This window comes from Hetaerina americana, unplaced genomic scaffold, assembly GCF_022747635.1.
Source record: "Hetaerina americana unplaced genomic scaffold, ioHetAmer1.1.p SCAF_35, whole genome shotgun sequence".
Taxonomy (NCBI): domain Eukaryota; kingdom Metazoa; phylum Arthropoda; class Insecta; order Odonata; family Calopterygidae; genus Hetaerina; species Hetaerina americana.
Genome location: NW_027286930.1, coordinates 2,390,355 through 2,414,638, shown reverse-complemented (window position 1 = coordinate 2,414,638; position 24,284 = coordinate 2,390,355). Strand labels below are relative to the sequence as shown.

The 24,284-nt window shown below is 34.4% G+C and overlaps 1 protein-coding gene across 1 annotated transcript in view; it reads left to right on the top strand.

The window, feature by feature from the left end:
- LOC139691429 (ATP-binding cassette sub-family C member 10) overlaps nucleotides 1-24,284 on the top strand; it is a 46,200-nt gene that overhangs the window by 5,223 nt on the left and 16,693 nt on the right. The window contains exons 5-14 of the mRNA XM_071589241.1: nucleotides 3,252-3,363; nucleotides 9,768-9,893; nucleotides 12,473-12,621; nucleotides 12,795-12,914; nucleotides 13,017-13,205; nucleotides 15,084-15,201; nucleotides 17,133-17,226; nucleotides 18,092-18,230; nucleotides 19,949-20,138; nucleotides 22,404-22,972. Of these exons, the coding sequence (XP_071445342.1) occupies nucleotides 3,252-3,363; nucleotides 9,768-9,893; nucleotides 12,473-12,621; nucleotides 12,795-12,914; nucleotides 13,017-13,205; nucleotides 15,084-15,201; nucleotides 17,133-17,226; nucleotides 18,092-18,230; nucleotides 19,949-20,138; nucleotides 22,404-22,972 (1,806 nt within the window). The remainder of the gene's footprint in view (nucleotides 1-3,251; nucleotides 3,364-9,767; nucleotides 9,894-12,472; nucleotides 12,622-12,794; nucleotides 12,915-13,016; nucleotides 13,206-15,083; nucleotides 15,202-17,132; nucleotides 17,227-18,091; nucleotides 18,231-19,948; nucleotides 20,139-22,403; nucleotides 22,973-24,284) is intronic.

Below are 24,284 nucleotides of genomic sequence, written 5' to 3'. Positions count from 1 at the left end.
CACTCATGATTTTGTCTACAGCCTACTGATATTCCTTCCTTGTCATTCCAGGTAATGCTTCTAAATTTCATATCCTAACCCAACACCCCTGCCTTATCTTTTTGAATCAGATGCTATATGTCATGACCTTGCTCTTCCTAAATCTGTGCCTGACCAGAATATAATCTAACTGATACCTTTCTGAGTCACCGGGCATTTTCCATGTATACCGATGCCTCTTGTGCTGTTTAAACCATGTGTTGGTGATGAGTAACCCCTACCTTCTGCAGAATTCATTTGCTTTATCCCTGCAGTCATTCCTCGCACCTAAACCATATTCCCTCACCTCATCACCATCTCTTCCTTCATCTGCCATCACATTTCAATCCCCCATCACTATCAAATGTTTCACTGCAGGAACATACATGATTATGTTCTATAGTTGATTGTATACCCTATCGACTTCTTTGTCCTTATGGTTGCTTGGTGGCATGTATACCTGAACAATGACCAAATTCATCGGTTCTGGTTTTACTGCTATTAGTAATATTCAATCCATTGCTTGCCCTATGTTGTAGTCTCTTTCAATCTCTCGCTTTATGCTCTCTAAATTACCTTTCCTCAACATTATACTAACATTCCTAGTTCCTATTCTCACTCATTCGGTCTTCTTCATCTGCATCTTCTGTGCTGCTGCTGTTAAAATTGCTTTCCTAGGCTTTCATGAGATATTGACCAGGCAAGCTTTACTTCTCCTGCTGCCAGGCACGACATATGGCTGATTGGGCAAAGTCCTGTAGTTGCCAGGACTCATTTTCTCTCTACTTGCCATCATGAAAAACATGGAATTAATAATTGAGGTGGTTTCCCGTTGCCTTCCTCAATAGTGTTTTTAACATGACACTATCCCACAATGGCCACCCCACTGGGGTCAGACGCCATTGCAGCCGCCTCACTGAGGAACAGATGCTGCGTGGAATACCTTTCGTCTTGCTCCTAACCTTCGGCCTATCTGGCATAGGTGACCCTACCAGGAGCAATAATTATTACTCCCGCCAGTACAGCTCTAGGGGCCATCGGAATACAAAAGCCCATCCTTCCTGTCAAGGTTTAAGGTTATGGGAGGATTTTTAGATATAGTGGAAAGAAATTAGTCTTTTTGGCTGTTCAAATATTTTTTTGAGAAATGGAGCAGGAATGCAGGAAGGAATACAGGCAATGCAGGAATACAGTAGTACCTAATTGCCATTGTGAACCCTCAGAATCAACCTAAGTGCTCCATAGCACTATAGCAAAGAAAATCTCATTTTTTTGTTATCGGATAGTTCAGTCATAAAGATAGTTTCCCTCTAGTGTCCTGTATATAGTGTTTGTATTTTTTTGAAGTCGGTTCAAGAGTTAAACCACAGGGTACATGTGCTAATGCTGTGGTCACCCTTTAATTTGGATACCACTGCATTAGACACAGGTGATCCTAACAGGAACAATTACATCACCAATAAAAGCATTGTTAGGAGCTAAAGGGCCATCCCTAGTACCCAAGGTCGTCCCCTAAACCATTGTTTTGTTTCAAAATGATATAGAGCAATTTGAGAGAAATATTTTGAGATGGTGCTAGGTCAAAAGAAATGATTTATCAACATTTGAGCTAAATAGGACAATTTTTAGCCTTTGCACAAAGTAGTTTTGAGAGTCATTTTTTGCATTGGTGATCATACCCATGGCACATTTCAGTACACTCAAATCTCACTCTTGCAAGAGGTCCTAAAACATTTCTATTGCTGGAAAGTGTGATGCCAACCCCTATGCACAATACACACTATCAGACCTCCAGTCAAAGAAGAGATGGTGAGGAGGAAAGGAACTAGAATAGAAGCTTGCTGATATTTGTTTAATCTATTGCCAAGATTTCTTACCAAGTGCAAACCTATTTCAAAGTGCTTTTTCGCACAGTCCAAAGATAAACTGGAAAACTGCTAGTCAAAATTTGAAATAAGTACTTACTTTTAGTATTTTCAGAGGTGGAAGATTGAAAAAGAAGAACCAAAGTATCTGAAAATGTTTTCAGTGGAAGAACCCAGAAATTAATTCAATTAGGATGTTGAGGTTGTTAAGCAAACAAGCCCTCCAATTTATTTAATTTTTTTACTATATGCTTTGAGGAATAATTTGTATTTAAGTAAGCAATGTAGAAGTTAGAGTTCTTGGAATCTATGACATTCATTCTCTGTCCATTTCACTTCTAACTAATGTTTGATGTCCTGATAACATTGCCTCATGACCAAAGTGGTGATATAGCCCTGCCTTGAGATGAATGAGGCCTCTTTGCAAGATATTACGTTCATTAGATAGAGGTAAAATGTGGCACCTCAAAAAGTCAGCTGCACATAATGTCTTATTTTAATTAGCCCAGAAAATAAAATTGGGTTATAGGTAATTATCAATTATGAACATTCCCAAGTCTTGTTAATGCTCTTCTTCCTCTTCAAAGACATGGCATAGCAGGAATCATGTCACCTTAGGCATTGTAAATTGACTGGGTCGAGTGAAGTTTATTGCATTTATTTGGAATACTTCCAGATTAAGACAATAATGCAGTTTGGTTGCAGGCTTGCGAAAAGTAATAGCAGCAATGAGATTTTAAATAGAGAGGAGCATAGAGTACAAGAAGGATGTGATGTGTTGGAAAGAAAAACACCCTGCTATTTCTCACAATTATAAATTTATTTATTTTTAATTTTATCTATTTAAGACTGGTTTTTTGATATGGTGTATGATCATCTGGCCATGTATCATAATCAGTCATAATAAATTTATAATTGTGTGGAATAGCAGATTTTCTTTCCTATGCATCATCAGGGATCCCACAATGTAACACCATCCACCATTGTATACAATCAGGATTTATCTGTCTGTTTCGTAGATATCTTTAAAGTGAAACCAGAAAATATAGAAAGAAGATAGAAGTTGTTCATTTTTAATGGTTTACCACCTTAGAATTTTAAAAGTTAAACATGTTTGCTATTTTTAATTCTTAGTGATAACTAGGTGCGAATTGGTTTCTGCAGCTTGCATATTTTATTAAAAAGAAAGAATATATGAACTAGGCCTCTCCTCTGATGTTCCTTCTTTGGAAGTGGTCATAGTAATTGATCGCAGAAAGGCAAAACTGAGAGATGATCTCTCAGTTTTGTTAATATTTGTGCTAAATGAGGCTCATTAAGTTTTTTCATTTTATCTATGTTTTGCTAATATTATTCCATTTTTTTCAGATTGCTGTGACCCTTTATCTTCTGTACAATCAAGTGGGGTTAGCATTTCTTGCTGGCTTGGCTTTTTCAATTGTTTTGATTCCAATTAATAAGGTTATAGCATCAAAAATAGGTAAGTCTTCTGCATAGCAAATCAAATAACTAACAGGGAATGTCTCAAGCTTTCTAGTTTGCCATTATGAAGTATTTGATTCCTGGGGGTTGATTGTTGTCATTGAGACAAGGCATGTGCTCATTTCTTTTCTTGAATCCCTAATGCATATAAATGGCTCTCTATTGCAGTAAATATTGCCTCAATTCTTTATTTTCCATGAATTGGTAATGGCATGTACAGAGTTAAACAGTGCTACATTGCATTGCAAATCTTGGTATATCGTGTTTCAAGATGGCGTCAACTTTGGCCGTACAACGATGTGGCTCTTGTAAAACACGACTCGAAGTACGTGATATGGTCGTTAGTTGCGATATTTGCTCATGTGTATATCACCATAAATGCTCCGGCTTAAGTGATATAACATTAAAAGCTCTCTCGGACTGCCATGACATTTACTGGAAGTGTTTTTTATGCCATGTAAATAAGCCCAATATTTACAATATGGCGGCCAACATTGAAAATTTGAAAATGGAGTTACAAGCTCTCCAATCTACCGGATCCACGGAAAGTACTACCTTGCAGCCAATTGCAAAGGAAGCTGTAACATTGTCTACGGAATTGAAACCTGAAGTCAACGAACAATTAGGCCTCAATAGTGACAACTCCGATTTGTGCCCCAAAAATGTAAACGCAAAATTTAACACCATGAGTTTCAAATCCATCGTTACTGACGAGGAAGGTTTTCAAATGGTGAATTACAAGAGAAACAAACGCAAACGAAATACGGTTTTTGGGAGTTGTAAGCAGCCTGCTGTTACGTGCAATTTTGTGGGAGTTCCTCGCAAGACACTCTTCTACGTTGGTCGTGTCCAGTCCAATGCAACGCCTGATGACATTGTGAAGCATCTGTCCGGAATATTTCCTGGGAATGACTTCAAATGTGAAAGTTTGAGAGTTGGTGAAGTTTATAGTTCTTTTAAATTCTGTGCGCCAATTAGCCTTAAGGATCAACTTCTTAAAGAAGATATTTGGCCAGTAGAAGTGAAAGTTGGGAAATTTTACCCCCCAAAACCGCAGAAACTGACCCCTACTCATGAAGAGACAGAGAATATTCCTGAAGGGTCAGCAGCGGTGGTAAATCCGAACTCCGAGTTGAAAACTAGTGATGCGCCGGCATCCACCTCAGCAACAAGGGGCCACACCGATAACACTACGGAAAAGTGTTCCTTAGAGAAACGTGTTACCCGCCTCCAAACGGGAATATCAAAACCTAAGTCCTTTTGACTAGATAGCATTAATTTATTTTGCCAAAATGTGAGATGTCTACGTAATAAGATAACGGAGATAGAGGCAATAGTCAAACATGGTGGCTACAATATGCTATGTCTCAATGAGCACTGGATTACAAAAAATGAATTTGATGTGTATAACATTAGTGATTTTGGCTTGGCATCATTCTACTGCCGATCTGTAGCAAAAAACGGTGGTACCTGTATTTATGTCTTGAAAGGTATGCCCTTCAAGGTAATTGACTTGGACAAATTCTGTCTGGAATTGCACTTTGAAATATCTGCGATCATATTGAAGGACATGAATTTGATCATTGCTTCTGTGTATCGCTCCCCTAATGGTGTTTTTGAACACTTCTGCAATCAACTGGAACTAGTACTATCCCTATTCTTGACTCTGAAAGCCAATATCATAATTTGTGGAGATCTCAACATTGACATACACTAAAAACTAGTGATTGTCAGGTTCTTGAAAATCTTTTGCTTTCTTATAATTTATACTGGGCAAACAAACAGCCTACTCGACTTTCTGCCTGCCTAGATAACGTAATTACCAATTATGGTCCTGAACTGTACAGTATAAGTGTTATTGACTATCTCCTATCTGACCATCAAGGTATAAGCTTCACTTTTAATACTCAAATAACTCAAAAGATATATCCAAATAGAGGTAAAACCATAATCGTGAGGCCCATAACAATAGAAGGTTTAGAGAGTTTCCAACTGCTTCTATCTTGTATCGATTGGCATGGTTTTTGCACAGACTCTGTAGAACAAACATGTTTTTCAAGTTTTTTAGGTAATTTCCTAGGCATTTTTGAGCAATGCTTTCCTAAAAAAATTCTAAACTCTATCCCCACTAAAAATAAAAAAAATCTCTGGTATACTGGGGAGTTATTAGCTCTTAGAAATGATTTACTTAGTTACTACCACTCTTACAAAACCAGTGGAAGCCGGCATGACAAATAGGCTTACTTGAAATACAAAAGAGATTATTATAATTTAGTTAGGTGTGCAAAAAATAATGCTTACAAGGATTTTATATTGAATGCAAAAAATAAACAAAAGGCAGTATGGAGTGTAATCAATCAAGAAGTTGGTCATGGTAATGGAAAAGAAAATCTTCCTTTCACCCCAGATGCTGTAAATAATTTTTTCTTAAAAGCTGTTGAAGACAATTTGTTCTCTCGAAAAGTTGATGCTGCCAATATTGGTAATATGCTGCAAAATCTTCCTCCAAATAATTTAAATTTTTAATGGAATTTTGTTACTCCACTTGATATTATATCGACTGTTAAAAAATTTAAAAAATCCAACAGTAAGGATATTTATGGTCTTTCTAACTCCCTAATAAAGGACATTATTGTGCTCATTGCGGAACCATTAGCAATGTTAGTCAATTTATGTTTTGAGACAGGAGATTTTCCAACAGCTCTAAAATATTCCAAAACAGTACCTGTCTATAAGAAAGGTGATAAAGATGATTTAGCTAACTACCGCCCCATTTCCATAGTCCCCGTTTTTGGTAAAATTTTTGAAGCTATTATGAAAGATCAAATACGTAATTTTTTTTGAGTTAAATAATCTCTTTTCCAAATCCCAGTATGGCTTTCGATCTGGGAAATCTACAATTTTGGCAGTAGAGTCCATAGTTAATTATGTCATTAATGCATTTGAAGAAAAGGAATCAGTCTCAGTGACACTATGTGATCTTAGTAAGGCCTTCGACTGTGTTAATCATTCAATATTACTAACAAAGCTAGAATATTATGGTATTAAGGGAGTTGCACTGAAACTAATGAAGTCATATTTGGATGATCGCCACCAATTGGTTGAACTTGATGGCTGTCGGTCTGCAGCTCTTAAAGTAAAATGTGGTGTACCGCAGGGCTCTGTGCTTGGCCCAGTACTTTTCATTATCATGATTAATGATTTGCCCTGTAATATGAAACCTAGATCTGTTTTATATGCTGATGACACTACTTTTGTGCAAAAGTGTCAACATCTAGAAGATGCAAAGTTACGATCTAGCGCTACCCAAAAACAGGCTAAGGAATGGTTTGATGTTAATCATTTACAATTAAATACTAACAAAACTCAGCATATTGTGTGCAGTCTTAAATCAAAAATAACTGATATTGAAACTGCTAAAATACTAGGAATTTATATTGATACAAAACTTAATTGGGAGACTCACATCAGTCAGACCTGTAATAAACTTAGTAAAGCTGTTTATATGTTAAGAAAGCTCAACTTTATCATTTCAAATGAGTATCGTTTAACACTTTACCATGCCTTCTTTCAATGTCATTTGAATTATGGTGTTGAGTTATGGGGTCATTCCCCTCATGTTAAACAAATTTTGCTACTGCAAAAGAGAGCTATTCGCTCTCTTGCTAATATACCACCACGTGATTCCTGCAAACCTTTTTTTATTAGGTATAGAATCATGATTGTATTTTGTTTGTATATCTTTAAGGCTCTGATTCATGTGAAAGTTAATCTAGAAACTTACCAATTAAGATCCAACCTCCATAACTATTCCACAAGAGGTAAATTGAATCTAAATACTACTTATTGTAGATTGTCATCAACTTACAACACATTTCACAATATGAACATACGACTGTATAACTATCTGCCTACTCAGTTGAAATCAGATGGTATCCAGAGTTTCAAGAATAGGGTATATACCTGGTTACTTGCTCACCCACTATACTCATTGGATGAATTCTTTTGTGACAATTTTCATCACATTTAAGAAAGTATGTTTATATGTTAAATAATACTTATATTGACGACATTTAATATGGTTGTACCATTTTTAAAATGAATAAAGTATTATTATTATTATTATTATTATAAAAACTTCACATGATAAATCGTTTCCCTTAACATTACATTGTGGCATGGGTTTCATTGATAGACCCCTCACGAAAAAGAAATATACAACTGATTTTAATGTCCTAATGGTATGGTTCAACATTTTCCATTATTATTTTATCATCACTTAAGTTTCAGGTGTTGTGTATAAAGTCTCTTATGCACCTCAACTCTCATATCATCCCTGGACCATATTAATATTCTCCTCTTCCCCAACTCAAGAGGATACCAATTCTGCCTTTAGGGAACAAACTTCCATAATTTAATGAACCTGCCTTCTCCTTAATTTGCTGAATCCATTTACTGAGGAACAAGAATGTTATGGAGAGATTAAAATGCTTATACCAGAGCAGTAAATTCCATTTGTAAATTGTACAGGCCTGGCTATTACTCCCCAAGTATCCTTGAAGCCCATAATTTAGTTAACTAATAATGGCATTGTGTACTCAAAGGGTTAACCAAAATTCATCACAAGTCTCTCAGTTCAAGATTAAAATGTTGCATTCATTTGTATATCATGCATCTCATAATATTTCATGATGACTACTGATCTAGCAGAAGTTCAATTTGTAGGGACAGAGTTTTTTTAGAAAATGAATTGCAGAAATACCCTTACTTCAGGTAAAGATACCTAACTTTGTAATGTGTGTGCACTTAATGGTATTCAATGTCTTGAGGAAAAGTTAGAAAAAAATAGATAGATTTATTCACCATAGAACAATACATAATACAATCCTTATATGTTCAAAGGACCAGAAAATAGCTTCAACTTTCATTGTAGATGTAGTGAAACCATGACTATATTGTCCACTAATTAATGTAATGCTCAAATCTATGTATGTAAATTTTTTATCGTCCAGACAGCTCTCCACATAAATCAATGTGAACAAAACCTGAAATTTACATTTCTGAAACCACAAATTCATGTTAAATCTAACCATGCCTTGGAGTTGATGACCTGGGTTATATCTTATTTTTCCTACATTTTGTTTGCAACTAAGTTTTTATGTTTCAAATGTGTAAAGTGATTGATTATAATTTTTTTGCTGATAAATTACTATGTATGGGGTATTTTTTATTAATTTTAAAAATCATAATATTAGTTTCCTGCTGGTGTTCTAATCTTAACTGCACTAAGTGATGCTTCGTTTATCCAGGCAGAGTGATTATGCTAAATCACTTAAAATAATTTTTATCTTATAATATTTTTTTCTTGTAATAAAAGTTGACTAACCTTAGCTATCTTCGTTTTATTTCATTTTAGTATTGATTAATTTTGCTTATAAAGGATGAACTAAAATAAAAACTTGAAAATTAAGTAGCAACCAGAAATTTTGCAAGCACTATCATGATTATAGGAATACTTATATTTAATGTACACGAAACCTTATATGGGAAGTCAAACTCTAAATTTTTCACATTTAGGCCTTTTTTATTTGTGCATTTGATTGTGTAAGCGTAGAGTTGTTCTTTGTATTAATTTGGTTACAATATCTGAGATATTTCATTTTTAAAGCATGAAATCGCCCTTATAAAATGCTTTCTCACTCAAACTCAACTTAATGTATGGTTTCACTTCTCCCTCCATAAATGTAAATTAATGGCTTCATTGTATTTTGATATATCTGTACCAAAAAATACAATCCTATGCTTTTGGTCAGGAACTGCTGTTAGCTTTAAATTATGTAATGTGTCAACGGGTTTCTGTATTTACACAGCGCTCAGGCCAGGTGGTGAATATCCTATAGGTTTACTTGAAATCTCTCATTAAACTGTTCAATGGACATGCATGGGATCATAAAGAGTTGTAAGTCTTCTATTTATATGCATATAAATCAAAAAAGAATGTTGCCATAAGTTTTGCTTTTCATTTAAATTCATCATTTGGAAGTGAGTTATGCCAAACAATGACTAACTCCCTGTGTTGTGATGTGGTTTTATAAATAATATGTTTTTCTTGTGTTTCACTCAGAAATACTTATCATATCTGCTTCAATATTAGCTGTATAAAATATCATAAAATAAGAACGGTAACAACTTGCACGCAATGAAATTCATCTTTGACTCAAACATGAATCTGGGGAAAAAAATTTTATTGATTTTTTCAACAGTGGTGGATGGCAGTATGTTTCATAAACCAATTCTACTACTCTATTTCCATTAAATAAATGCTGGTCAGCTTTTACTTTGGCAGATATGGTAATGCTCTTGCTTAAATAAACTAAAAACCTTTTCTTTTCATTTATGTAGGCTTTCTGAGTACAAAATTAATGGAGCATAAAGATCAGCGTGTAAAAACAGTAACAGAAGTTTTACGTGGAATAAGAGTTTTAAAGTTTCACCAGTGGGAGAACCAGTTCATTGATAAAATTAACAGTTGAGTATTGCTTTAGTTATTTTTTCTTTTTTATTGTTTTAGGAGACATGAATGGTTTGGTTGGCATTAAAAGGGATGCCACTGAAAAAGTCAGGGCCGTTAGTGGCCATATAGTGAATAATAAAGGTGAAAACTCAATAACTACATGAATAGAAAAAGGAATTGTATTGAATGATGATTTAGGTAGAAATGTATTTATTGTATGCATGATAAAAGGGAAATTCCCTTTGGCATATTTTGGATATTGTTGTGTATGATGAGAGGCTCAAAACACTAGTGAGGTTCTGAGGGAAACCTGAATGTAAAACTGTGTGGTGATTACAGAAGTAGGTCTGGGGAAGGAAGTGGATAGCAAGGAAGGTTAGACCACAAAAACAATTCAGATCAAAGTAAAAAAATGTAAGAATGTGTATTAAAGGATAAATTAAATTTCACAAATCAGGATGATAGGGAAAGTTTATTGAAAGCAGAAGCATATATAACATTTTAGTTTGAGAGGAATAATTGTTAATGCCCTGAAAGTGATGTGGGATAGGAGTGATTAATAGAATATGAATGATTGAAAGGAATATAATGGCTAAAGGCAAGGTAGGGTAGAAGATAAGGTAGATGATGTGTACAATGAGAAAAAATGCTGTGGAAGATGTCTTGGAGGAATATGAATATAACAGCAGAAAATAATGCTGAATTATATTGAAGGAGAAAAGAACCTGTTCTTGAAGAAAAGGACAAATGAGTGAATGTATCTAAGAAGTGGAGAGAGAGTATCACCAAGAGTGGTGATAATGTATATTTTAGAGTATAATTGTGGAGTTAGAGAGTAATAACGCAGGTGTAAGGATCCCATTTTCCTGAATGCCAACAATATTTCTGGCTGGGAACCCAATAATTAGGAACTCTGGATAGCTTTAGTGAGGCAACAGGGAATGAAGTCGAGGGGAAATACATCTAAAATTTGCAGTAGTGAAAATATGCATATAAAATATAAGTAGTCATGTGTGACAAGGATATGAGATATTGCATGGTGAGGCTAACTGGCCAAATACTTGAACCAGGGAATAATTTTGTATATCCTGGCAGAATGTTCAAGCAAGGTGGTAGGGTGGGTTACAAGAGTAAGTGGTGTGCGAATGTTGGGAGAAAGGTTGTTGTTATCGTGTGGAATATATCGAGAAATTAATATCTATGGGAACATATATGTTAGTGTTAAAAGTGTACTCCTCCCTATATTATTGCATGAAATTGAAACTTGAATATGCCTGAATCGAAATAAATTTTGAATAAATGCAGAGGGTATGGGGTTCTTGAGAAGCGTTTGCAACAAGAAAAGAGAAGGTAAGGGGAGGAATGATTGAGTCTTAAAAGAAAGTGGGTTGGATTGATCCACTGATGCACACAGCTCTGAAAGAAGTGTGTTACACTCATTTGGTCATGGAGACAGGTTATTTACTCTCATTACACTCATATGGTCTGGCTGTTTGTAGAATGGATTAGAACCAAATAACGAAGCAGGTATATTAGAGAAGAGTGAATGGTTTGAGAGGAGGATGGGGTAGAGCTAGAAAGAGATGGATGAATTTAGTTGAATAGTCTCTGTAGGCAAAGAACATTTGAAATTTCAGGGACAGAAGATCTGACATATTTGGTGATGATTTATGTGGCATAGGTGAAAGAAGTGGAAAGGACAGAACAGGATGGAGGAAATGAAGGAAATGAGTAAGTTTTCTTGGATCACTTGAATCAGGTTAAATTTCATTGGGCAAAATGCATGCATCCATTGCTTTTAAGAATTTAAAGAAAATCACTCGTAAAATTTTTCTGGAAATAACTGTCCCTCTGTTAAGTAACTTCTCTGATTAAGAAAATTCCACTGAAATTTGAGCTTCACATGGCGAGTTCTCATAGGTTTTTATTTAGTGTTCGGTATTGTACATTATTTAGCAAAATTAACTCTGTTACACCATCCTGTATTCCTGGCACAAAAGATAACATTATCATTAGCCACAATCATTTTTCCATGTTTGAGTTTTAGGATATGATGATGCTTTACAGCCTGCTAGAATCTTTCTTGCTCTGGGGTGTGAAAATTTATATTTCGAGATTGTGTTTTCAATTTTATTTTGTCATGAATAAACATCACCAACATGTCTAAATAAGGTAGAAAAATATAATTCAATCCAGATGATAGGAAAATCACAGTCATGCTGATTGCAAATGATTTTGAACTCCCTCCTCCCTATTTGCTCTTTTCTGGCATTTTGATCTCAATGAACCATACAGTTTCAGGTCTAACTTTGTGGAAACTTTCCCTATTGGAGAGAAATGATAATTAACAATTCTGATTTCCACTATAGTATTTACAAAAATACTATAGTGGAAATCATAATAGTTAATTATTGTTTCTCTCCAATTCATAATTTATATGGAAGGCCCTGTCCTTGCATTTGCTAGTACTTAATACAATTTCAATATTAGTTTGCAGTGCAAACTTTTATTTCAATAAAGTTATAGGTTAAAGTTTTTAATCTTATTCTCAGCTATGGAAGCATATAAATTCAGCATATTTATATTTTACCAGAAATTCGACAGTTGGAATTGAAGTACCTGAAAGGAAGAAAATACCTGGATGCTTTGTGTGTCTATTTTTGGGCCACTACTCCAGTATTCATCTCCATTTTAACATTTACCACATATTCACTAATGGGAAACAAGCTGACTGCTGCCACGGTAAGTCTTACAGAGTAATGATAATTTATCATCAGAGTGAATGATTAATTTAAAGGGAAGTACGTAAATGTACTTTCACTTCAGTGGAAACAGTTTAGTCGATGTATTTTGTTATTCTATACATATGCTTAGTCAAATGCTAAATCTTAACATTTTCCACATTACTTTTTAAGGTTTTTACAACACTGGCTTTGCTCAATATGCTCATTTCACCCTTGAATGCTTTTCCATGGGTGCTAAATGGCCTGATTGAGGCATGGGTGTCAATTGAAAGAGTTGGAAAACTTCTCAAGGTGAAGATAATTTAAAATACAATTGGAAATCATGGAATAAAATGTATTTATATCTGATGCCATGTGTATGTTATATCATTGCCTTGATTGTTTACATTGAAGCTCCCTGACCTTGTATTGGCCAACTATTACTCCAAGATACCTCCTAATCAAACAGTATTGGACATAGTTCTAGAAAATGCTGTATTTAAATGGGGGAGTGAACCCATTGCTAGTGATGAGAGCCCTGACACAAGTGATCTTACTGAAGAGAGCTATAAATTGGGTCCATTATCTTTGAAGGTCCACAAGGTAAGTGGAAGAAATTACTATATTTATCCTTTATGTCCATATTTACTAATTGATGCAAAAACCTCGATTCATAATTTCTACCCATCAACCTTTGGCCTACAAGTGAGGCAGGTTGTAAAACTTAATGCCTGGTGCTGTATGTTTGCTTCAGTATAATGGTGAATTGCTTTAGACTAGTTGCTGCAACATTAAATGGCACTACATCTTTTATTAAATTGAATTCAGGATTTACATATTTTTTATTTCTCTTTCTACCACAACTCTTGACCAAGGGAAAATTAAAAACTGATATGATTGCTAGTCATTAATTTCCCTAGAAATTTGGAGCAATATGGATGGCAGTGTCTGGAAGACCATAAAATACATTGGTTATTATAATCTATAGAAGTAGCATTTTGGTATTGTTTTGTAATATAGGGCCAAGGTTATCCCCTGGGTAGAGTGCTGGGCTACTGAATGGAAGACCCAGGTTTGATCATGGCTGACACCCCTGAGCACACACTGCTCTACTCAAGCAGGGTGATTTTTTGGTTATCAGATCTTTCTAGAATACTGCCAGTGGTACAGGGAAAGAATATAGTCACCAAACCCTGATGTGTGAATTTCACATGCCATTGGGTTTAGAACAAATTACGTGAGCTCCACCCATATCTTTTGATGACTTCAATATATGTATTGTCTTTTTAAATGAATGCGAGAATGCACGAATCAGTGATATGGTGTTCATTTTTCTGTCAATCAAATGAAATTTGAAAGTTGTTTTTATTCTCTATTAAACTGGATGAAAGCTTCACGAGGGTTTATGAGGTGCAGCAACCAATCTTTCGAAGATATTAGCTGATTGCCTATTTCAGAGTTTTAAGTTCCTTCACCAATCATGAACCAAATGGTCTACTTCATTATGTTTGTAGCAGCTGCTTTTGCACAGGCATTCCAAAGTAAAAACTGCCCATGTGGAGGACTGTTGAGGGAGAAGTGGCCTGCCATAATTTCTAGAGTTTTTTAAGAGAATTTAATTTATGTAGTAGACTAAGCTGACTCAAATCAAACCACTATAAGTTTTCACTCACATATTATAAAAAAATGGCCCACCAAAAATGTATCCAACCCTAAGTTTTCTCGTGCACAGTAGTGATGCAAGGGTGGCACCATTGCGGACAATGAAAGGAGACTGCTTTATGTGCATGCTTGCTTTTTTGTCTGCCTTCATGTGAGCCAGTCTCTGCCTGCTGGTTGCCGAGTGAGGTGCGATCATATATGTTCTGAACTAGGCAGTGAAAAAATCAAAGAATGCACATTAAGATGTTTCCTTCTACTGTGCACAGTATTGCCCCCCTAGTATCACTACTGTGTGTGAAAAATCAAGGTTAGGTACCAGTTCAATAGGCCTGGTGTGCTGTGAAATATTCAGATTATTTATTTAAATACTTAATTATAGTCTCCATATAATCATGGTAACCATTAATTCATGCTTGTCTTGATGTGACTAATTGTAGTTTGATCATTTAAGAAAAATTTTGACAATACACACCTCCCTTGAGTTAGACCATTGCCACAGTAAAATGAGTTGGAACCTAGCCGTATGTGAGCAGGGAGTTTTACCACATCTGAATCATGGATACTATCAGTGGTCTTGGTTTTTAACTTTTAATTGGTACATACAACTGAAAAGGATATGCAAGAAATAACCCCTTATTTGGAGTTGACTTGTTTTCATACAAATACAGGGAGGGTATTTGGTAGTAATGTATATTTTCATTTTGTGTAATGCTACTTTAAGTTGTTATTTTTTGTTATTTTTATTTTTTAGATAAAAAAAAATATTATTTTCATTAAAAAAAAGTTAAATAACAAAATATTGATTGATTTCTTTTTAAGGGGCAGTTCATCGGTGTTACAGGACAAGTTGGTAGCGGAAAATCTACCTTATTGGTAGCCCTTTTAGCAGAGTTGGATAAAGAAGGTGGTAAAATTTCAATCTCTGAAGTGGACTCAGGTGTGTATAGTTGAAAATAAGTAAAAATCAAAACTAGGTATGTCGTGATTGTACATGTAGACCTCAATATTTTGACCTAGGTAGGTAAAAATTAGTTAATCTAAGTTGAATTCTAGGCTCTTCCAATTTTGTATGTTTGTTATGAGCCCATTCTCGAGTTTGTGTGCATTAAGCAGCTGTGTCTTCAAAACATGAAATTAACTTATTAAAAATTTAATTTTATGTTACATTTTTATCTTAATGTGTAATGCATACATGGTACAAGTTGCATTGATTTGATTCCGGCATTAAATCAGTGCCAGTCATTGCTAATTGAAATATAATCAGTTCGTGTACAGCAATGATGGAGGCAACCAAGGTCAAGCCATATGTTGCATTGAAATTTTGCTTTCTACAGCGTGAGTCAACGTTACCGGATTATTTTTAAAGCATTTTCTGGTGATTTACATCAGGTAATGTTGATTCACCCGGTATTAACAAATAGTCAGTCAAGACCTGTTTAATGCCCCTTAAGTTGTATGGAGAGGATGTTCTTCCATAGAGAATAGGTGGAATATGGTTTCAAATATTTTAAGATGGGAAACAATCAAGCTCAAAGAAGGTGGACTCAGGGCTCTAATCACTGCTCTGGAGGAAGTAAACATAAACTTCTATTATGAGGGATGTTCATGAAATAATGCTTAATTCACCATTGGATGCAGTGGAAATTTCATTAAGGGCCATCCACATGTTGGTAACAGAAAAATTACACATTGTATTTGTGCATGGTGGGTTCTGAGACTACTGATACCTAAACAGTAGGGCCGTCTTGTTCAGACTTTTTCTCTGCTGAAGGATGTTACAAGAAGATGGGGAGTTTCTTTCAAAATTTATCACTGTAGATGAAACTTGGTTACACTATTTTGGTCATGAGAGCAAACAGCTAAGCTCAATGTACAAATTTCCATCATTACAACACCAAAAATAGCCAAAGTGGTGGCTTCTGCAGCGAAAGCTATGGTCTTATTATTTTTCAAAGCTCAAAGAATGCTGTCATATCATTATGTGCTGATTAACCATTTGACTGCAAAATCATGATTATCTCATGAAAATCAATCTGAAGTGTGTTCCTTGTCCTTAGATTCCTGGCTTAGCCCTATGCTCCTTGTCCTGTTCCCCAGTGAAAGGAAACACCTTTGCGGAAAGTATTTTCATTATTGGATGCAGTCATATGCAAATTAAACATGTATCAACTTGCCATGGCTGCTGCTGATACAGTATTGTAGTCATATCAATGAAACTTATACCACATATACTTTTATGTGTTAGCTAACGATACAATGTAAAATCTAATTTTTACATAATAAATTGTTCAAATAAAATGTATGATTATTCTTTATTGAGGGTCCATTATAAAATCAGTGTACTAATTTCTCCATCCAATAAAACTAAATTCCCTTATTTCATAAAAAGAATTGTCATCACCAATTGTCTTATTGTTTGCCCCTATGGATACATTTTTATCCATAAATTTTAGGATAAACTAAATTTTTTGATGGCCTTTGACAGCCCATCTAACTTATTTTAATTTACCCTTAAACTGAGTTCCTTTTCATATTTACAAGTACAATAGACTGTTCAATTGTAAAGTCTTTCCTTTCAATTCATACGTGTATTTCTCTAGATGTTTAAACCAATTAGCTTCTGCCCTCTTTTCACTAATGCAATTATTATTATTATTTAGTATATATACTATTAGTATTATATGAAAATCTGACAAACAGAGGCATCTTTGTATAATAGATTGAAGCAGGGAATCATGCACATAATCACCATATTTTGTGTAAATGATGTCATACTCAAATATGAGTTTCTAAAATGAATGTATAAAAGTAGAAATCTTAAAATATGGAACTATTGACATATTTAATATCCCTGTGGCCTATTCACAGGTTTTGGCTATGTTTGCCAGAAGCCATGGCTTCAAAGAGGCTCTATTAAGGATAACATCCTCTTCGGCAAAACATATGATCTGGTCAAATACAAGTAAGTATCATGTGTATAATGTATATTTCTTATGTATGAAATTTTCATGAATGAGTATAATGTCATAATTGCATAAATATAGATGCTAATAAGTATGGATGAAGACAAATAGCTAAAATTTTATGATTTGTTGGTGACTTCACAGTTATAAGTAAACCTTGAGCAATTAATAAAATATTTTTGAATACAGCGTTAAAAATCATTTGGAATCTCTTTTCCATTTAAAATTTTAGCTGTGTGTAAAATAATTTTCAATATAGCAGTAAACATGATTTGGAAAATATTTATCGATGTATGATGTTATTAATGAAAAAAAGCGTAAGTTAGGGGAGGTTAGTGATCTTGACTTTTTTGTGCCCTGGGAGTTGAAGGGTCATGATAGAATTAGTGACTGTGTCTTCTGAGGCCTCTGAAAGCCTATGGCACAGGCACCACATGACACATCTAATTATTGATCCAAAAAAGTTACCTTTTTTGTGACTTGACTATTAGTAAATAATATAGTATGAATAAGCAATAAATTAAGGTCATTAGAGATTAGACTATCTTTAGTTCATAAACCAATCTTAATTATTGTAAGAAATGTGGGTATGCATATTTTATGTGATGGCTAGGCATATTTTTTATTTTCTTTTAGTATCATGGTTTTTATATTATTTTATTGCATTTGAAGCGTGTTATTTTTAAAGAAACTAAGGTTGATGGCCTGCTTACCCTTCCTGGTCTGAAGATTAGTTTAGGTAATTTTCTTGATATTTTTTCTAATGATTCCTATTCAGGATTCAGTCCTAATTTGTTTAAAAAAAATCATTACCACTAGAATAACTTCCTTGTTTGCTTTAATTAGTGACTTTTATCTTAAAAGGGCTGTGGTTGAAGCATGCTCTCTTGTTGAAGATCTAAAGTTGCTTCCCAAAGGAGATATGACGTTGATTGGAGAGGGTGGAGAAACCTTAAGCGGTGGTCAAAAGGCCAGAATTGCTCTGGCAAGGGCTGTGTACCAGGTAATCAATATAATAATAGCTTTCTATTAAATTCGTGAGGTGTACAACATCAGATTTACGTCATTTTAGATGCTTATGGTCCTATATATACAGGTTTTGATGAAAACTGTAATTTGCAATATTTACACACAAAGCATATATGTAGATGCCAACTATTAGGCTTGGGTAAATTTGGATGTTGGTGCATAAAGAATAAAATTAACAAAATGAAATCAGTTGGCCGAAAGTGATGATCAACATTGTACACACTCCTTATCTTGTATTAATCTTTTGGTTTTGTTAGCTCAAGGGATAAGTTTAACTTCATGCTTGCCAAAGTGAAGGATAAAGATTTTACTCCTCATTGGTACGAAGTGATGAAGAAGGCAGAATTTAATGAAAATATTTTTGAAGAGTTATAATTAAATGAAGGAAGCATTGACTTGCCAATTAACCTTCTTCCATCCGGGTCTGTGAACCACAGTAACTCCTGAGTCTCACCCCAACTTGGGAGTTTAAGGGTATTCTACTCCTGCAATAAGGTTGCATCAGTCCACTAAAATCTAAAATCAAATGAAAAAGAAAGAACAGTTTGAATGTGCACATTCCTCCCACTCAGGTTTGTGTTCTCAAGGTATCTTCTCTTAGGACTCCTCTTGTCATGCAAAACACTTGGTGTAATAATCATCCAGCATTGATTTCTTTTGTTTCATTTGTAAGTGATCAAAAGTGTATCTTGAGTGTAAATGAGCATGCAACTCAACAGGGGTCACTATGTATCCAAAATTCATACATTTCAGGACTTTTTGGTAGGTGTACATCATTAATGGAACTTACTTTAAAAATTGCCAGTAAAGAAATCAGTCATACCTGTACCCTTGTCTTGAATTACAGCATGTATTCTGCTTTCAATAGTGATGATAACATAGTATGTTATATAACCTGGAATAATGCATAAACTCAAATTTCTCAGTATTTTACTAACTATGACATAGATTGTGTAGGTCATTTAGTTGAGAGATCGTCACATTCACCTTTGATATATACTATTCAAAATCTCAAATTGCAGTTTCCATTGTGAATTATTAGCATTGCTTTAAATTTCTTTTTTTTTTGGAAGTACGTTCATATGCTGCCAGATTTAAGATTTTCTATAAGGCAGATATTGTTTATAAGTTCTTATTGGTAGGAAATAAACGAGACATCTTGATAAAATTGATTGTGCATATTAATTGATCCTTATGTACATAATTTTGTAAATTACAGCTTCTTACTTAGGACGTTGAAAGGTCAAGCAGTGTTTGGAGAAATGTATAACTCTGGATGATGACTATGTAAAGAAGTCTTAAGAAAAGAAAAGAACAATTAAGTGTCTATCCTGATTATTTTTTGGTAATAATTGAAAGTTTACAATACCCCCTCATAAGTCCCAAGTCTCCTCATCATACTGATTATGAAAGAAAGCTTGGTATGGCAAAAATATTAAATTCTCTAGGGATCATTATGTTGAGTTGTCGTTACATATGATACAAATGAGCTTCATGTATTCTATGTTAGGCTAATTTGGTTCTCCATAATTACCTTGATCTAATTTAAATTGTCAAGTACCTACGCAGTCGTAACTAAATTACCAGTAAATTTGTTGATTCCGTCAATTTTAAGAAGGCACATTGTTTGTTGGGTTTTATGAATTGGGTAAATATTTTAAATCTTTAATTGGTTATTGGTTTAATTTTCAGGATAAATCCATTTATCTACTAGATGATGTTCTGTCATCAGTGGATATCCATGTAGCTCACAATATTTTTCAAAAATGCATCAATGGCCTCCTACGTGACAAAACAAAGATTCTTTGCACCCATCAAGTTCAGTATTTTTTGACTGCTGACAAAGTATATGTTTTAGAAAATGGACAAATTATAGCACAAGGTAAGTTGTTTGCCTGATTGAAAATTTTAATTTTTGAACATTTGCTCAATGTGTGAGATTATATTTATTACTATATCAGTCACCCACATGCCAAAAATTTAAGATTCTTTGTTTGCCCGTGTAGGTGAGATTACATTTCCCTTCAACACAGTAAATTTCCCATAATTAATTCATCCAAACTTTGGTGTAAGTCAAAATCCAAGTAAGTTGAATGATTGTATTTTCATATTTTCACATAATTCACTTGCATCCTATTTATTACCTGCAATCTTCTAGGTTCTAAAAACATGATATGAAATCCATGCGTATTTTCTCTCATGCATCATATTATGCCAAAGTGAACCTTGTATGCATTTTCAAAAAGTTACCTTTTTATGATGATGATTCGCTTCATACTAAGAATTTCTTTGGAGTATCCTGTTGAAATCAATAAAATAGGCACAAGAGTTATCGGTTCGTGAGAACTACTAAAACACAATATAGCGTGGAATCATTCATTTTCACTCTGATCGACATCTGTTGAACAAAGGTACCGTACAAAGTCTCTGAAGTGTGCCCTCTTCTTAAAACATGCATTTTCATGGGAAGGACAGCATTGATTTGACCATTTTCCATACACTGTAGCATCATCAGGTAGTGTACAAAACAACCCCTTAAAACTCTCTTACTTTCCTTTTTCCTTCACTTCTGTTCAAGAGTGACTGCATAACAAAGATAGTTTTTTTACATTACCTGATGCTGCCAACAGTGGAACAAAACTGGTGGAATAAATACTGTTCTTTCTGTGGAAACTCAATTTTTATTCATTTTGAGTGCCTCATGAATTTTCACCAAAATTAACCTATATAATCAACTTAATGTTCACTCCTTAATTAACTCTTAATTGAATCGAGGAAAATTCAGGCCTCAATGAAACATATTTGGAGCATACATTTCCATAATGATATATGTCATGAATCCATTAAATCTCTCTCTATGTATTAGTGAGATTGTGTAATGGATATGAAGATATGTACTTAAAGAGTATTCTATAAATTTATACAAATATTGTTTATAAAAATCTCATCGAATTGAATGGGCCATTTGTATTGCATTCATGTTGAAAAGAATACAGGAGGATGTACACAAATCAATTGCTATTTTTTATCATACTGAATTAATTGAGTGCTTTCCGAAAGGCAGCAAAATATCAATTTATCCTGTCTCATATAAATATCAGTACATATCCAAAAGAATATCCAAATTTTAGGGAAAACACAGCATAGAAAGAAATAATCTCCAGATAATGTTTTATGTGTGTCATGGGCTTCTTAAGAAGGTAAGGAAAGCAACTTAGCGTAAAGTAATGTTCTCTGCAGTTTATATGATTTAAACAATTTTATAAAAGTTCCATCTTATTCATTTCAATGTCACAATAAATAATGTAGCACACATTCTAAGTGTTTTTTGTAGAAAGTATGCTGTGTTGGCATTGTCGCTACCTCCATGACTCTTTTCCTTTGTTAAGCCTCTTATTCCCTTTTTCTCTACCTTCTGGAATGTACATTGAAGGATTTGGATTAGTCTAATTTTATCTGCCAATTGTATTAGTGTATACCCACTGGATTATGATTTGGGACTCCACTCTGCTCTCTTAGCATTTTTCATGTTTTAATTATTGATATTTCATGTGAATAAGCTTCATACATGATCATTTTGTTAATTTTATCATAAAATATTGTTCATTTGTATAAAATGGTGATATTTACTTTGAAAGTTAATCAAATACTAAGAAATACTTTTTGTATAATATTGCTGTTTAATCCACTGCAAGTAACTGACTTACGTTTACTAGAAGTTATCTCCACGTGGCCTGCAACTCGAGACTTTTATGTGACTGAATAATATGTAATTATACACACTTTTGGCCATCCAATTTATATTCTTGATATGGCAGACCATTGTGTTCAACTCAATATTAGAGTTTAATTTTATTAATCCATTTGTAAAGTTAAGCTAATTAATATTTAAGAGTCTTTGGTATAATAGTAATTAAATACTAGTACAAATAGGCAAATAATGGACAAATATGTATCATAAATCACTTGATTCATCACCATGGTTGGTCGCTTGTCATCTGTAATTTTATGAAGTGCAATACGTATAAAATAAATTTTAAAACTTTAAGAGAAAGGGAAAATGCATATGTAATGAACCTTATAAACCTATCATTTTCCTGGAATAATATTTTAATGAACTTATATTTTATCGATATCAACTGTGTAGGTAAACCTGGTGATATCCTGTCAGACATTGATGAAATAACTGCTCAAATGGAATCTCTAGATGACGAATACCTGCCGGTCAAAAGAAAAATCAGCAGAATTGGAAGAGATGGAGATGATCTCTCAATAACGAGCAGTATTTTGAGCCAAGGAGAGGAAAAAGAGACAGGATCCGTTAAGCTCAGCATATATGCAAACTATTGGTTTGCTGTAGGGCAAATTCTTGCTGTGTCCATCATTCTGTCAATGCTCCTTATGCAAGTTACTCGTAACACTGCTGATTGGTGGTTGTCGTATTGGGTAACACATTTAGCATCATCTAATTCGTCCAATTTAAATGCTTCGGAATTTGATGGAATAAATGGTTATCATGGAAATAGTGTGATGTTCAGTAGCCCTTCAAATTCTTCAGAGTATTATAGTGATGAGACTGAGTTCTATTTGTCAGTTTATGGGAGCATTGTTTTTCTCAACAGTGTTTTTACCCTTCTTCGTGCATTTTTGTTTGCGTACGGTGGGATCTGTGCTGCTAAGAATATGCATTCTCTCCTTTTGGATACTGTTATTAAGGTGAGCGATACATTGCCAACAAAATGTGATTACAGTTATGCCTATTTTATATATATGTATAATTCTTCTCAGATATTCCTGTTACTAAGTTACCATTGGATTCTGCAATATTTGAGACATTTTATTCTGAAGTTGTTCTCTGGAGAGATGATTATGATCCAAACCTATTATCTCCAAAACAAATTCAAAAATGTACATACGAGGGTCATCCGGAAAGTAGTACCCGTTCGTGAAATAAAGACACAAAAGTAAATATTAACAAACATAAAAAATTTTATTTGAAAGAGGATACTTTAAACTACTTCTCAACATAATCTCCAAGCAAATTAAGGCATTTGTCATAACGTGTGACAAGTTTCTGCATTCCTGCTGCATAGTCCTTCGCCGCCAGCTCATTGAGATACGCGAGGGACCCATCTTGCACAAATTTTTGCATAATGCAGATGGTGTTTAACAATTTCATGAACAATTGTTCGAGAAACATTGGGAAAATGCTCACAGATGTCATCAATTGTGACGCGCCGATCGTTCCTCACGAATTCGTCAACTGAGCTCACCAGTTGGTCTGTAATGACAGACGGTCTCTCCGAACGCTCATCGTCGTGTGTGTTCCCCCTCCCCATGTTGAAGTTGCGACACCACCGCCGAACAGACGACTCGTCCATTACATTGTCTCCATACACCTCCTTTAATTGGCGATGAATATCACATGGGCGAACGTTTCTTGCATTGAGGAATTTAATCACTGCCCTCACTTCACAACTGGCGGCGTTCTCAATTTTTTTAAACATTGTAAACAATCACAGAAACAACACAGGCAATGCTAGCGTCACGCAACTTGGCTCAGAGAAGGCAGACAAGCCACTGAAGCTATCTGACCTCGTCCAGCGGCTACTCGCGTCGTCAGCACTTCATGCGGCACGAACGGGTACTACTTTCCGGATGACCCTCGTATTAATACATAAACTCCATCCTAGGTCCTAAAAAAATTTTTATATTTTTACCTTGGAAAGTAGTCTATTTAAAAATAATTGGTCATATACAGTGTTCTGCATATTCCCTGATTAATAGAAAATATTTATCTGTAAAAAATATCCAGTAATAGTGGCTATGGCGTTTACTCAAATTCTTATCATTTTATTTTCAAGTAATAAGAGATAAGTATTGTTGAGATTAGTTTGCTTAATTTCGATGCTATAGTGGAAAGTGCTTCACTCTCCTCAATAAATTATGAAATATGCACTCGTTTATTTAAACTTCATGTGCATAGTACTGGTTAAATAATAGTTTCTTGATTCTGTCAATTTTTTAT